At 33.3% G+C, this 14,569-nt stretch overlaps 1 protein-coding gene across 1 annotated transcript in view; it reads left to right on the top strand.

Annotated features, from left to right (window-relative positions):
* The first annotated feature begins 3,757 nt into the window (after positions 1-3,757).
* Positions 3,758-14,569, top strand: part of CROT (Carnitine O-octanoyltransferase) — a 73,593-nt gene continuing 62,781 nt past the window's right edge. Inside the window, exon 1 of the mRNA XM_085820081.1 lies at positions 3,758-3,793. Coding sequence (XP_085676207.1) covers positions 3,773-3,793 — 21 coding nt within the window. The 5' untranslated portion in view covers positions 3,758-3,772. The remainder of the gene's footprint in view (positions 3,794-14,569) is intronic.

Here is a 14,569-nt window from a genome sequence, read left to right as displayed (position 1 = left end):
CTTAGTATGAACTGTCCTGCAGTCAGGATGCTACTTCGCTCAGTTTGCTTCTAATTATGCCATTATCTAAAATATGATACTTTATATAAAATTGTGGGATGTATATTCCACCCATTATCATGTGTGATGAAGAATATGTTCTATAATTAGTTCGTATCCATCAACAAAAGTTATATTCAATTCGGCCACGTCTGTCTTACAAGTCTTTCCGTCGAGTGTCTTCTAACTATGCAGTAAAATCTCCGCAGGATATAACACGGAGAACCATCCTTAGTCTGTTGTAGCTTACTCCAAGTCGTCATATTATATATATATATATGTGTGTGTGTGTGTAAATAATCTATAAATATCTTGATGATTGGGTGATAGCTACAATGGATTTAAGCATTTGGTTTTACTACGTCGTTAGAGTCGTTAGAATGTTGAAACCTTATATTAACTTGGTAAGAACAGGTAGCGTTATTGATGCATAACGGAGAAGGAAATCTTGCAGAGGTGGCCGAAGACAAGTTATATATTGAAGATAGTTTTATATCTTAATAAAGCAAGATAGCATAATCAGGTGCACACATTATGGGTGCAATATGCACCCCACAATACTAATGTGGACATAAGCATTTATCATATTGCTAAAGAATCAATAAATTTCTAACTTAAGCATATAAAAGCATTACAAACAAATTATGAAATGAAATTAAAATGATCAGAAAACCTATAAATTCAAAATTATTTAAAACAAATAATAAATTAATTTTCGGATTTTCTTGAGATATTTTTAGGCTTTTGACACTTTTGTTTTTCAATAAAATTTCAGCACTAATTTTAAAAGCCAAGTATTCACAGCATATTTTTCATTCTTGACGCCGAAAGCAAACCTGATTTAGCAATGATATTTAAACTTTTAGAATAACAATGTTGCACTTTGAACATAATGGCGACGTTATAACTTTGAAGGGAATAAATTTTTCACGCAACACTTCGCTAAATCTTGGTTGTAATGAATATGCAAGATGAAAAATGCTCAACATGTATTTGCCTCCATTTGACATGCATGTCATTAATTTATTGCACATATTTTGTGAATAAATTACACAATTTTTGTTGATTACTATAAAAGTGTAATGGCTTGGTTAAATAATTACAACAGAAGCATTCTTTTAGTAAATACAATTAAAAAAAGCTATCTTTTAACGTTCATAAGGCTTTGCCGTTTGCGGAATGGGAATTTACTGCTGAAAATTAATTTAAATTTAATTAATGCTTTTATTTTATTAATGAGCGCTGAGTTTTTTCTTCTGTGCTTAATAACTGATACGACTGCGACGTAATAATTGATAATACGATTACGTCGAAGATGTATTTCTAACCTAGTAATGAATGGTATCTACCTATTATATCCCATCAATTATCAAGTTCACTCAAGCTTAGTAAAGAATAAAAGCTTTCAAAACACTAATGAAAGTGGTTTCGTAAATGTAAACGAATATAAGATTTCTAATCCGTAGCGCTGAAAATTCGGAAGTTGTTAGCAAGTATCAATTTAAAGTATTTATCGCGTGCTAAGTTTTCATACTAGGTAGGATGGGATTTACGCATAAGCCACTAAATAAGCTGAAGATTAAGAGCGCAATGGTTCAGGTGTATTTCGTAGAAATTAATGGAAATATACAATGCTTTTGTGATAAAAGTTATTATGTTTGTGCAGAATGAAAAGGTGGCTATAAGGTTGTAGATACATTAGGTATTCTTTTTTTTGGGGGGGGAAGCAGGCAAGATGAAAAATGAGCAATCGCCTTCGCCTGGAATCGAACCACGGACCTCTGGATACCGGCACAGTGTGCAGAACCGAAGGTATCCCTCCTCTTAGGCAGACAGCTCTTGAAGACTTTGCCATAATCACATAAACCAAACCAAACCAAATCAAACTCATTACAAATGTTTTTTTTTTTTTTTTTTTCAAAAAAAAAAAAAAAAAAAAAAAAAAAAGGTAACCAATTTTATGAAAACTATTCAAGAAAGGGAGATAGAAGGCCCCTGTAATCACAATAATTATTGTTTTATGTGGTCTATGTATATCATAACGTCCAATAAGTAACATGGTCACTATGCATTAATTAATAAATTAAACACAGAAAGTTTCCTAGCTTATAAAATTCGGAGAGCTATTAGAGATGATTTTATTCATTTAGATGACATTCCTAGTTATAAAGTTCTAGTTGATTTACGTGTCCTTGGATACTAGAACTTTAGGGAAGTGTCTAGCGACTATTCGCTGGTCTTCTTACAACTATGAAATATAAAACCAAAGAAGGATTAAAATACCCTTTTATTCCCTCAAAGAAATACTACAGACGGCCTTTCTCGGGCTTACAAGAAAGCCTCCACTTGCGCTTTAACTTAAGATCGAAAATAAGAAACTAATTCTAATTACGTACCTAAATTTTAGCCGAAGTTGTACAAAGATAACTAACCGAGTTGGCCCGTAACTAAACCTCACCGGCGAGTACTAACAGGCACTTAAGAATAGGGCCGAACGTATTATACGTTGCTTTAAGCCGTAGTAAGATAGACTTAATGCAACGACGTGGCCCGAAGACAGAACACACTGTACTGAGAACTTTTGAGCTTTTCTGCGGAAGTGACTGAACTTCCCAGTAAATATTGGTTCTACGTCATTTACATAAAGCGCGATACTGAAATATTTTTCTGGCAGGGAATTGTAAGTGAAAAACAAGAATTTAAAGGAAAGGGTTTCAAAATTAAAAATAACTAATTGAAAATTAGAATAATCCCTAAATAGTGCTTATTGCTAAACTATTTTAGCATATTTTTACCAGTTTTACCTAGAAATTACAAAATAAAAGTTATTCGTTTGGCGATTAATAGCTCTAGACGGAGTAAAATAACATTTCTTATTACATAGCTGGTACCATGAAAATTACTAACTACTATTGTTTGCACCAATATTGCAAACAATACGGAATATTTTTATATCTGACTTTAAAACACGAGTCGTAGCTAGGGAGGAGCAAGGGGGGACATCTGTCCCCGGGCGCAGCATCCAGGGGGCACCAAATTGATGTTAAGAAATTTTAGAATGAAATGTTTTCCATTCTTGGCAAAGAGGATGGGGGCTCGAAATCTTCATTTGTCTCCGGACGCTGAAAACCCTAGCTACGGCTCTGTTAAAACATAACTAATTGAATATCTTTTCTTAAATACAGAATAGAACAAAAATTTTGATTTTCTGTTTACATAAATTTGTTTCTCCCAATGCTGAAACCGCTTTCACAATTTGTTTTATTTTATTTTAAGGTATTATGTAATTGGAAGTACATATTCAAGGTCCATATTTAAGGAAATAAAGCGTGCAGTTACCTTTCTTGAACACTCCACATATTAAATGCACAGCAGTCAGCTATTATGCTCAGATCATCCTTTAAATTCGAGCACAGACAATAAGATCATAGTCCATTTTCCAAACCCTCTCATAATTCAGCATGTTAAAGAGGGTTATTTGTAAGTACTCCCCTACCCTTCCCCACATGCAGAGCGAAAAAAGGAGGAAATTCCTTTGTCCTTGAGAGCCTTCACTTGTTAAAAGCCACTTTTCGGATGATAAATAATGACTAAGGGATTTTCAAAGCAAAACTGTCCACTTGTGTGATAAGAGAACATTTTAAAGACTTATCAAAATATGGTAAATAAAGTAAAGTAACACTTTAATCAGGAAACGGTTTTATAGAAATGTTTGCAAGCTGCAAAAACAGGGATGAATTTTTCGACATGGCCGGTAAGCAAGAGCAACTAATTATTTTTGTTAATAGTAGCAGTATATTTGTGCTGATTTTAAGACGTGTTTGTTCATAAAAAGAGTACTTTTAAAAGTAAATAGAATTTTTATCATAAAATTCCTAGTATAAAATTAAATAGTATAAAATTCATTCACTGCCAGTTTTTAACAAGGAAGATGATATAGTTTTTAAGTAACTGTTAACGTTGATATTTTTATATTAAGATTATTGTCCATTTGCTTGATAAATCTGTAGTAAATTACAGCAAAAGCAGTACAAAGTGTAGAGTAGAGCAGAAACTTTTAAGGCAAACACCACGATTTAATAGGTAATCGTCTAAATATTTTTTGGATTTAAATAATGCAAAAAGGGTCATAAAAAAACTTCTCTGAGCCCCTAGCGGCCTATCTCCTTAATCAATCGAATGAAATGAAATTTTGTATGTTATTATTTAATGGTATGCGCTCGAGATTGTGTTGATTTAAAACAAAGAGTTTTCGCGGTTACGATTATAGTGAAAAAATTTAAAATTTTAACACCCACTTTTTTCCTACGCATTGAAAAACCATAAATGGCATTGAAGCGAAACACGCATAACTAAAATTGCCGGCGTAAACCATTTGCAAAGAAGAACATTGTAAAGGACCAGTGACAACACAAGAGAAGAGAGAGACAGAAACTTTGTAGAGACATTAGGTATTTTTTGAAGCAGGAAAGATGAAAAATGAGCAACACTCATTTTTCATCTTTCATCTTTCGCCGGGAATCTAACCACGGACCTCTGGAATACGCGCCCAGCGTGCAGACCACCACACCACGAAGGCACGCTAAGAAGGCGGGACAAATACCTTATATACTGCCTTTTATAAAGGACGACTGGGATTTTCATGGGACCCAATCACCAAATCCTGGGTGTGGAGAATCATCATCCACCACCCTTTTATTTCGGACGCCACTGTAGAGACATTAGGTTTTTTTTAAAAGCAGGAAAGATGAAAAATGAGCAACGATTTCGCCGGGAATCGAACCACGGACCTCTAGAATACGCGCCCAGCGTGCAGACCATCACACCACGAAGGCACATCCCCAGAGGTGGTAGGAATGTGAGAACACCACGACTGAGATTTTTAGGGAAAAGAATACGTTTTGTTGAAGATATAAAATTTTTGGGTGTTATCATTGACAATAAATTGAATTTCTTCAAACATTTTAAAGAACTGCAACGGCAAACAGATCAGATTTTAATGTACTATAAAAGGACTTTTTCAGCTGACGTCTTAGAAACGATATCCTCCACCCTGGGTTTAATCTACCAGAATGTTATTTTGCCAATGATCATGTACGCCATAAGCGCTTGGGGAGCTTGGGGGGATTTAGGAGCAGGGGAGCTTGTCAGGTTGAGGTTTAAGCTTGATAGCATACAGATAACTCTGGCTTTAGCGGTCCCAAGATGCTTTAGGGCAGTCCCCACTGAGGCTGTGCTTGTCTTAGCCGGATGGTCGCCCCTTTCAGTTCTCTACGAAGTCTTTCTGGACAAATTCTTATTACGTATCAACCGAACTGATTTTAAAATATATAATGATTATATTGTCACAAAGTATGTTTTTGAGCGTTATGATATTCAACTTTTGCACCCCTCTAAAAGAATTGGCTTTTCTTATGACAAAGATATTGTTGATTCTAGTGCATACGCTATATATACAGACGGGTCTTGGATTGAGGTAGGACTGGAGCAGCATTTGTTGTATATTATTTTGGTGTCGAAATCGACTATATGAAATTTAGATTAAAATAACTATGGCTTTCAAGCAGAGTGCGAGGCTCTATATCAAGCCTTAATTTGGATTAACATATGCGTTGCTTTTCATATTGCGATTAATATTTACACAGATTGTTTGTCGCTGCTTCAATCTCTCTCCCGCCCAGACAACTCCAATCCCATCATTTTGAAAATCAAAAACTGTTTACAAACTTTGAACGGGTATTTAGATGTAAAACTGCACTGGATCAAAGCTCATATGGGGCATATTTGGAAACGAGAAGACTGACTGTCTGGCCAAGGAGTCAGCATCTGATATGGATATCTCCTTTATTGAAATTTCAGGATCTAAACAGATGGCCATCACACACATGAAGAAATTTTACATTGACAAATGGAGAATCCTATGGGAAAATTCACCAAAAATTAAAGGATACATGAAAATTAACATAATTTCTAACAAAATGGCTATTTTTAACAATATTGATTTAAACCAAATTCTTACTGGCCATGGGAGATTTCCCTATTATTCTAATAATTTGTAAGATTCAACTTACAAAATAAGGAACTTCGTACTTCTTGCAATGCAATTGGAGACGCGAAACATTTTATTGAGGACTGTCCTATTTTCGCCGATCAGAGGAAGCTTTACAAAATTGATAATGCTATATATAATGATAATTTTGATATCAAGGCTTTTATATCTTTTGCACAAGATGTCCTTAAGTTTGTTAATGCAAATCGATGTGTAATTGGAATTCTGATCTGATGTTGTCCTTTGTGTTAATTTTTGTTTGTATATTCGTGAGTGCTTGTTATATGTTTTTCCCTATTTTTATTTTATATTTGAGTATTATTTGTATCTTATTTATATTTTGTATTATGTATCATTTATTTTGTACCTGACGTTCTTTTAAAGTCACTCTTTTTTGGACCATGAGGCCACTTCGTGGCCAGGAGTGTCTGAGTGTATCCCCAATGTATTACAATGTATTACCAAGAAGGCACGCTAAGAAGGCGGGAGAAATATCTTATAACTTTTATTGGAATTAGAAGTTTTCAAAGTGCCCACCTTCTCAGACGATAACGCACTGCATATGGAAGATTGTTGACAACAATAAAAAACACAACATCGCAGAAGAAATCTATCTAACTTCGCTTTTTATGGCATCTTTTAGTTCTGACAAATCTTTTGAATTTGATATATACACCTTAGAATTTAGATAACCCCGGAACCAGAAATCTATCGGGGTGAGGTCGGAGGATCGCGGTGGCCACGAAACTGAAATGTTACGGGAGATGACTCTATCTTAAAACATTCTTTACACGCTGAAAACTTGTAATTCCAAAGTTTCTTTCCCTCTCCTCTCTTGTGTTGTCATTGGTCCTTTACAATGCTCTACTTTGCAAATGTTCTACGCCTGCAATTTATGCCGTAAGTATGTTCTTCCAACACCATCTATAGTTTTGCGGTGCCCTGATTAATTTGAAAAAGAAAAAGTGGATATTGGCTTTCGAAAACTTCGAAATGTTTTCATTATAACTGTTATTGTGAAAGCTGTATTGTTTTAAATCATCTCGAGCGCATACCTTCAAATAACAGTATCTGAAACTTCATTTGGTTGGTTGAGCAGAGTCTTCGTTAAAATGGCTTCACGTAAATGGTTGTGTGTACTTCTGCGTCTACTTTCACAGAAAGAATAACAGCCGTTTTTATAACATATCATTGTCCCCGAATATTTTTAGATTTTTACTAATACGTGCGATCCTGGATGCCATCTAACAGACAGTAATATTCTCTCACACATCGTTAACGTGGTGCAGAAGTATCTAGAATCCAAGAAAGTGATCTATCTAGATCAGCCAGTTTCTTTTATTCTACTTTTGCTTACAACTGTTAAACATCAATTCAGCACATATATAGCCATCCTTCACGAGCCTCAAGAGTTCCCTGTTGTGCCTATTTAACGGCGTTTTTTTTTTTTTTTTTTTTTTTTAATCCGAGGAACTGTTAGATAACTTTATAAACAGTGTATGGATCCGTCAAACATATTGTTAAGCGTCTATCACTAAGCATACGCCATATTAAATATTTATATAATCACCAGGGATCGTATTTATGGATTCAAAATATGCCATGCTGGATCGCGTCAGATCCATTGCTTTTGGACCGAATGAACTTATTTTTCAATTGCTATTTTGCTTAGTCCCTTTTCTCCTTTTGGGACAAATTTCCGACGATTTGATGAAATAGAACATCCCGTTTACATTTTATGCACGTGAGTGTAATTAATTCATTCAGGAAAATAAGTAAATAACCGATGATGTAATGCTTGAGAATTAATTTCGTTTCTTTAACCTACGATTTCAGGAATAGAAATGGATAATTTTCATTTCTTTTTAAACCTGTCACCAAAGTAAGCAACAGTCAATTATACAATTTACCTCTACGATAAATCAGCTGGAATGGTGTCAGAGAATTCGCATAGTAATGAAGTATTTGCAAACCACTGCGGAATTTGCATTGCCTAAGTTTTATTCTTTTCTCAATCTTCTCCTGCAAATGTTTAGTCATTTGAAACGTGCATAGATTAGAATTTTAAAAGAAATTAATCAAAACTACTCAGTTATTTTACCTTAACTTCATTTTTTAAAAATTTTAATAACTTATTGTTCTAAATTTTATACATAATATTTTATTTTACTAGCTTACTCACATTTTTAATTACTCGTACTGAGATAAAATTTTTCAGAATTCTATTGACAAAAGAAAGTAAAATTAGTGTCTTGCTTCATATCGTACGATGGTTTTCATTATCACACAGGTCAATAGCTAGCAACCACTTCTAAATATTCTCGACTTTTATTCAAAATATTTCAAGTACCAAATTATAGAAGAACATCTTCATAAGCTGAAAGAAGTTTTTACCAGAAGGCCATTAATTGTGCACATCTGTCAAATCTGAACACGCTGAATTATGTGATTTTGGAGGAGGACTGTAATATTAGACCGTTAACGGTCCACCTCACCAAAGACTCAAATTTTCCTACTTAGTATTACTGGTGCGTAGCTACATGTATATTGTGTATACATTGCATATAGACTTGTTATTGTAAAGTACTATTCTATTTTTCGTTTTTTTCTTTCCTTTCTCACACAGAATTGTGACGGTATACTCACCACGTTTTGTCTGTTCATGTATGCTGGATTTTCGACCGAACATGTGGCAATAAATTGATTGAGCCGGAGAAACCGTACTTGGTGCGGTATTCCGGCGATACCTAATCAGTGCGATTTTACTGCATGATCACACTCTCTCGAAATTCATGGAAAATGCCCGCTATACGCGTCCATATAAGTCCACTGCAAAATATACCCGCATGCAACATGTTAATGCATTTATTAAAATTATATTCATAATTTATTTTTGTTTAAAAGCTTAACTAATATTTCTTTTTCTTTCTTTTCCCTACGTTTATATAATGCATTCGAGAATTTCGATACTCGAAAGATTCTATAGAAAATTTAAAATTCATTCCAACTCTATATTTAACACATTCGTTTCTTTATTATCGTTTCCTTATAAACAAAGCATAAAAATGATATTGCTTCAAGAACCAGATATCTGTCTACCCTTATTCATGAATAAACCGCTCCGAATGGAATCTGCGTGTTTGTGCTCATCACAGAGATTGCTACGGGAAAACACGAGTGACTGATTGCCTCATCACTTAGTAATATTTTCCTATGTATTTAGTAATATTTCTTTCTTTCCTTATTAGGAGGGAAAAGAATAATGATCACGTACGTCTATTTTCAGGCTGTAAACGGCATTTCCATGTTGTGGCAAAATCTGGTGAATCTTTGCAGAATGCTGTTTCGCTGGAAGGTAACACGTTTTCTGAAAAGAACGTTTGACGGATTTTATTAAAAATAAATGATTTTGATTTTATACCTAAGCATCATTTTTGCGTGCAAATAATACGTAGTTATTCATCAGTAGTTCAAAGTAAAGTTTTAGAAAATTTTAGAATAACATAAAATTTAATTAGAAAAGATATTTTACTTCCTTGTGAATTTTCTTAAATATTTACTAATGTTTATTTTAGTTAAGTTCCTTTAGACCTGTTATAAGCAAACTTTCCCTCGTAAACGAAATTTAAAATTTACTTCTGTAAGAATGTTTTTAAAGTATTCATTAAAATTCAACTATATTCAAGTTTTGGAAAATACGTTCTCAGTTATATCATTGTTTATAATATCACAGTATCATAGTTTTCGTACGAAAAATATTTTAATCCAAATCATTTTTAAAGCCATTTCCCGAAATTTCTACTCCAATTTTGCGCCCGCTAGCGGCTGAGCGATAAAGTTGCTAAACACTGGTAGTTCTGTCCGAGGGTCGAATCCCACGAACGGGCTGGCTGCATGGACGTTTCCTGATTTTCCCCACGTGTAATGTGCATACGAGCCAGTTTTTCTTTGAAAGCGCTCAAGAAGGCATCCTTCTTTTTTTTAGGCACATAAGCCCTCGAAGGTAATCGAGGCTGTAATCGTATAAACCAACCTAATGCAATTTTAATTGACTCTGTTTCTTCTTTTTAAAATTTAAACATTTTATTTTGCTTTAACATTTTTATGCATTTTCCAATAATTTAATTCTATTTAACATTTAACTATGAGTGTATGTCAAACGACGAATATAATATATAATTTCATGTGCACGAAATTTGCCCTAAATGTTCGCAACTATCTGAAATTAAATTAAATCTAAATCAAACGTATTTATGAAAATAGTTGCTTATATTTAAAATGTTTTAAAAATTTAGTACACATTTTTTTTTTTTTTTTTTTTTTTTTTTCAGAATTGTATATGGAATTTTATTTCAGTGAGAAGTGAAACTTAAGTTATCGTATAGTTATAAAAAGAAAACGATAAATATATGGAATAAAATTTTCGCTAATATTTCAATAATAAAGAAGCAAAACTTCGAAAATAGCAGCTAAAAAGGCTATTTTCATAAGACCGTATAAGGTACCATTTTCTCAGGTGGACGTAACCAAAAGCTTGTAGGGTTTATATTTATTTTAACTAACATTTATTTTAAGTTATCTTTCCTGTCTAGCCTTTACTTTCCCCTAGAATTGCCAATACTAGAGTATGTAAATTGTAGTAGGGCGCGCAGTTTATTCAAATTTAGCGGAAGTAAGTTGAGTTTAAATAGAAAGGAAACGAGATTGTAGGTGTGCTTCTTGAATCGCGAACGTGAATGTCGCTCAGTAGAATTTAAGAACCGAGCGTGTCGGCCTGTGTGCCTATTGTAATGTATTTTGCAGTAAGTTACAAAACAGACAATCTTCTTAGTAGAACATAAATTTTATTTCTAGTTCTCGGTGATAGACAAATTTTATACAATTCTTAAGTGGCAAAATTTTAATACTACTCCTAGCTGCAAAATCTTCAGAATACAAAATCTTTTTAAAACAATATCTCTCGTTGCTGAGTAACGGTTTGATACAAATATGACGTTGCCACTTCAACAATAATTATATTTATTTATTAAATAACAAGATATTACACTATCTCGGCAGATTTTGCTGGATCTTTCAACTGCTTAATCAGTAAGCTCGCTGAATCTCAGTGGTAATGTTAGAACGCGGTTAGGTTAGTTTAAGATCTCAGAGCCTCGTGGATAGCTATCTCACTATTTATTCACCCAGTCATTATTTTTCATTTCTACATTCTGTTTCAGTTAAATCGCCGGGTCGGCGTAGTTTGTGAGCGTCAAGTGGACGCAACTGTTATTTTAAAAGTTGAATAAAAAGGGCTTTAAACCTTTCTTACGTGTCTGTGTAAATTCACACTTAGTAGCAGTCACTACCACAGTTGCTGACAAGTTGGGGCCATCACACGATATTACAAGCTATTAAAATATTGAAAGTATTCATAGAAGAAATAAGCTCCTATAAGTTATACTTCAAAAAAGAATTTTGTAACAAACGGCGAAGGAGGAGAGCTCATTTTCAAGCATTTTTCCATTAGAAGAATTGAGGCTGATTGAAAAATTCCAAAGAGATAATGAAACTTGATTCCATTAATCAAGCGTTTCTCAAATTTTTTTTCAAGTGGGGACCACTTTTATCAATTAGAATCTCTGAGAACCCACCTTACTCTTATCCCTTCAAAAACGATTTCTTCAGTACATGTTACTACCACCATATATATCAAATCGACGTATACATCAAATCGATTTCGGTATTTCGGTTTTTATTTGAGTCAGGGAGGGAAACTCTTTCTTACGCAGATGGATAGAAGCAAAATTTTAATTTTTAAAGCACTGTTGTATAGTTCATTATGTACTGTTTTCACTAGTAATGAGATGCAGAAATTAACCACACCTTCTGTCTGAAATTTTATTTTAAATCCGGTGTCATTCGAAAAATCAATTAATTGCTTTCTTTCATTAAACGAGAATTTGTTATTTTCAATATCGTTAATGGAAAGAATCACGAATCCGTGAAACATTATTATACTTACCATTCGTAAATTAAGTTTCAAATTGTGACTTCAAAGTTTCGAGATGCAGACATATATCATTGCATAATTATTTCCCAATAACAGTATAATTTTCTACCAAAAACGATTATAAGGTTCAAAATGGTAAAATCTTTCTTTGCGTTGGGCAACTACCCACAAAATTAGTTTCTTTTGCAACTCTTTACTTTCTTATGAGCGTTGAGCCAAAGAATTACTTGAAAGTCAAAGTATTACTTAAAACAGAGATTTGGGAGAAAAAAGTGATAGACAATTGTCTTGTATAACTTTTAAACTCTGAGAATTTTAGCTGTAGCGTGGTAAACGCCTTTACATTGAATTCTATGTTTTGTCTTTTTTTTTTTAAATAATCTAAGAGGACTTAAAGGGCAAGCTTCGAAAACCACAGACTGAGAAACGCAGCATTAAGCGATTATATTTAAAAATGAAATTTGGCCGTAAGTAAGCAAAGAATCTAAAAATAATTCAGATCAAAATTCCTATAAATAATTCAGATCTTTTGAATATCAAATACTTTCTTTTAGTTCAAACCTTACACTTGTTGAGACACTATATTTACTGAGAATGCAAAGTTTCTCTAGCCTTACAAAGACAAAGAAAATTTTGAGAGCTATTTATGCTTGAAAAATGCATTCGCCCCTCGCCCTTAAGAGATAAATCTTCGGAGGCTATATACTGGACCGATGTCCTTGCTAATCCTTGCATCACATGGTCTCACGGGCTTATAATAGGAGTGCCTTAATTCTCTAAGTACCTTAATTCTAAAAATTATCTTTCCTGGTATATGTTGTAGAAAACCGATCGCTAGTTTAAGGTCGAATCTAGTATTCTTTGATTCTTGAATTGTTCGTTCAGCTGAGCTTGACGCAATAGTTAAATATTTCAGAATAATTTCTACTAAGTTAAAAGATTCATGTAATCTGACACTGACAACTTATATGGCTGAGCACATCCATCACTTCCTCTTCTATCTGAGGCCAGATGTGTCCTACAAAATACAAAGATGGTGGAAGGCCTTTTCTTCCCAGGAAGCTGCCCCAAAATTCAAGGTCCTTGGCTAGGTTTGAACACAGAATCTTCTGGTCTTCGGAAATTTCTGTATCAACTGAACTACATAATCTACGTAATTTCCGCTTATTCACGAATTAACATAAGTTGACTCTGAGTACTTGGTGCATCTATTATTACATAATCTCTCATATTAAGATATGTAGTTCTTTAGATTTCGCTATTGCATGGAAATGAGCAGAAGTGAAATAAACGAAATTGTTAATAATATGAAAGTAGAGTGCAAAGCAACGGTGGCGTACTAAACACGCAGAAAACTCTCTAAGTTTTTGCTGAATTTTTGTTCAAAATACTTAATAAAAAAATTATATCAGATGAGTGTTGGAATGTTCACTATCCTGTACCTAAAGCTAATTTCCCTTCCAATCTGTGAAAAATCATTTGCGTGTTTTATTTAGGGATTATAGTTAATAAACGGTGCAGCCTTTGGCCTTATTCTAGGTACTAAGATAGTATGTCTTTCAACTCTTACCAAATTCTGAAAAAAATCATTTTTGAGGCTCCATAATTATTGTTTTTGTCTAGTTTATAATTTTTTGACAGTATATGAGTTTTTGCAATTTCAAAGGCATATTCCAACACCCACACTCGAATCTGATAAATCTATTATTACTTTGATAAATCGTAGAATTCTTTCAATCGAAATTTACACCTTGATTATATATAACATATTTCCTTCAAAACATCAGAAATCATAGGTGTAATAATTTACATAATGTTGCATATAGTATTCATATTGCTTCAGATTATTGCATATAATTTGCAATCGAATTACGTTTACTTTACAAAGAAAATGCAATAATTTACATATCGAATCTTTTTAACTTGATCCCTGCTATTTACGCTATGCTGCTCGCTCAGCAAATATGACTGAAATTTCATCCAAATTATATACATTTTCTTAAGATTATTCTTTTAACTTTTTCCGTTAGCATAATTCTAAACAAACTGGAAGATGAATAAATCGCATGTTTTAGAACTTCATAAGTATAATTTTTCATCCTAAAAGCATATCTTTGACTCGCCCTCAAATCTCTTATATATTGCAAAACCGGGAAATATATCTGAATTACAGAATTACCATTTTGGAAATTTCTAGTGATTGGCTAGCAATGCAAATTTTGAAAAATGTATCTAACCTTGGAAACCAGTTTCAATAATCTTCTCTGTTTTCGACAGAACTTTGTCATATCTTAGATGCCTTACGTCAAAAATTAATCGAATTTGCGAAAGCTCTTAGAACGAATATATATTACTTCAAAATTAAAGAATTATCAAACTATTTCCATTATTTCGCAAGAACACATATAGTTAGACTAAGAAGAGAACCACGCTAATGTGACAATCAAAAATCGTAAAAACAACCTTGTATTTAGCGTAAATACAAGGTT

Source organism: Stegodyphus dumicola, chromosome 7 (genome assembly GCF_044657685.1).
Source record: "Stegodyphus dumicola isolate Sdum_Otavi_A_Nest chromosome 7, ASM4465768v1".
Lineage (NCBI taxonomy): Eukaryota > Metazoa > Arthropoda > Arachnida > Araneae > Eresidae > Stegodyphus > Stegodyphus dumicola.
Note: the sequence above shows the minus strand (reverse complement) of the source record. Positions and strands in the feature narration are given on the sequence as shown.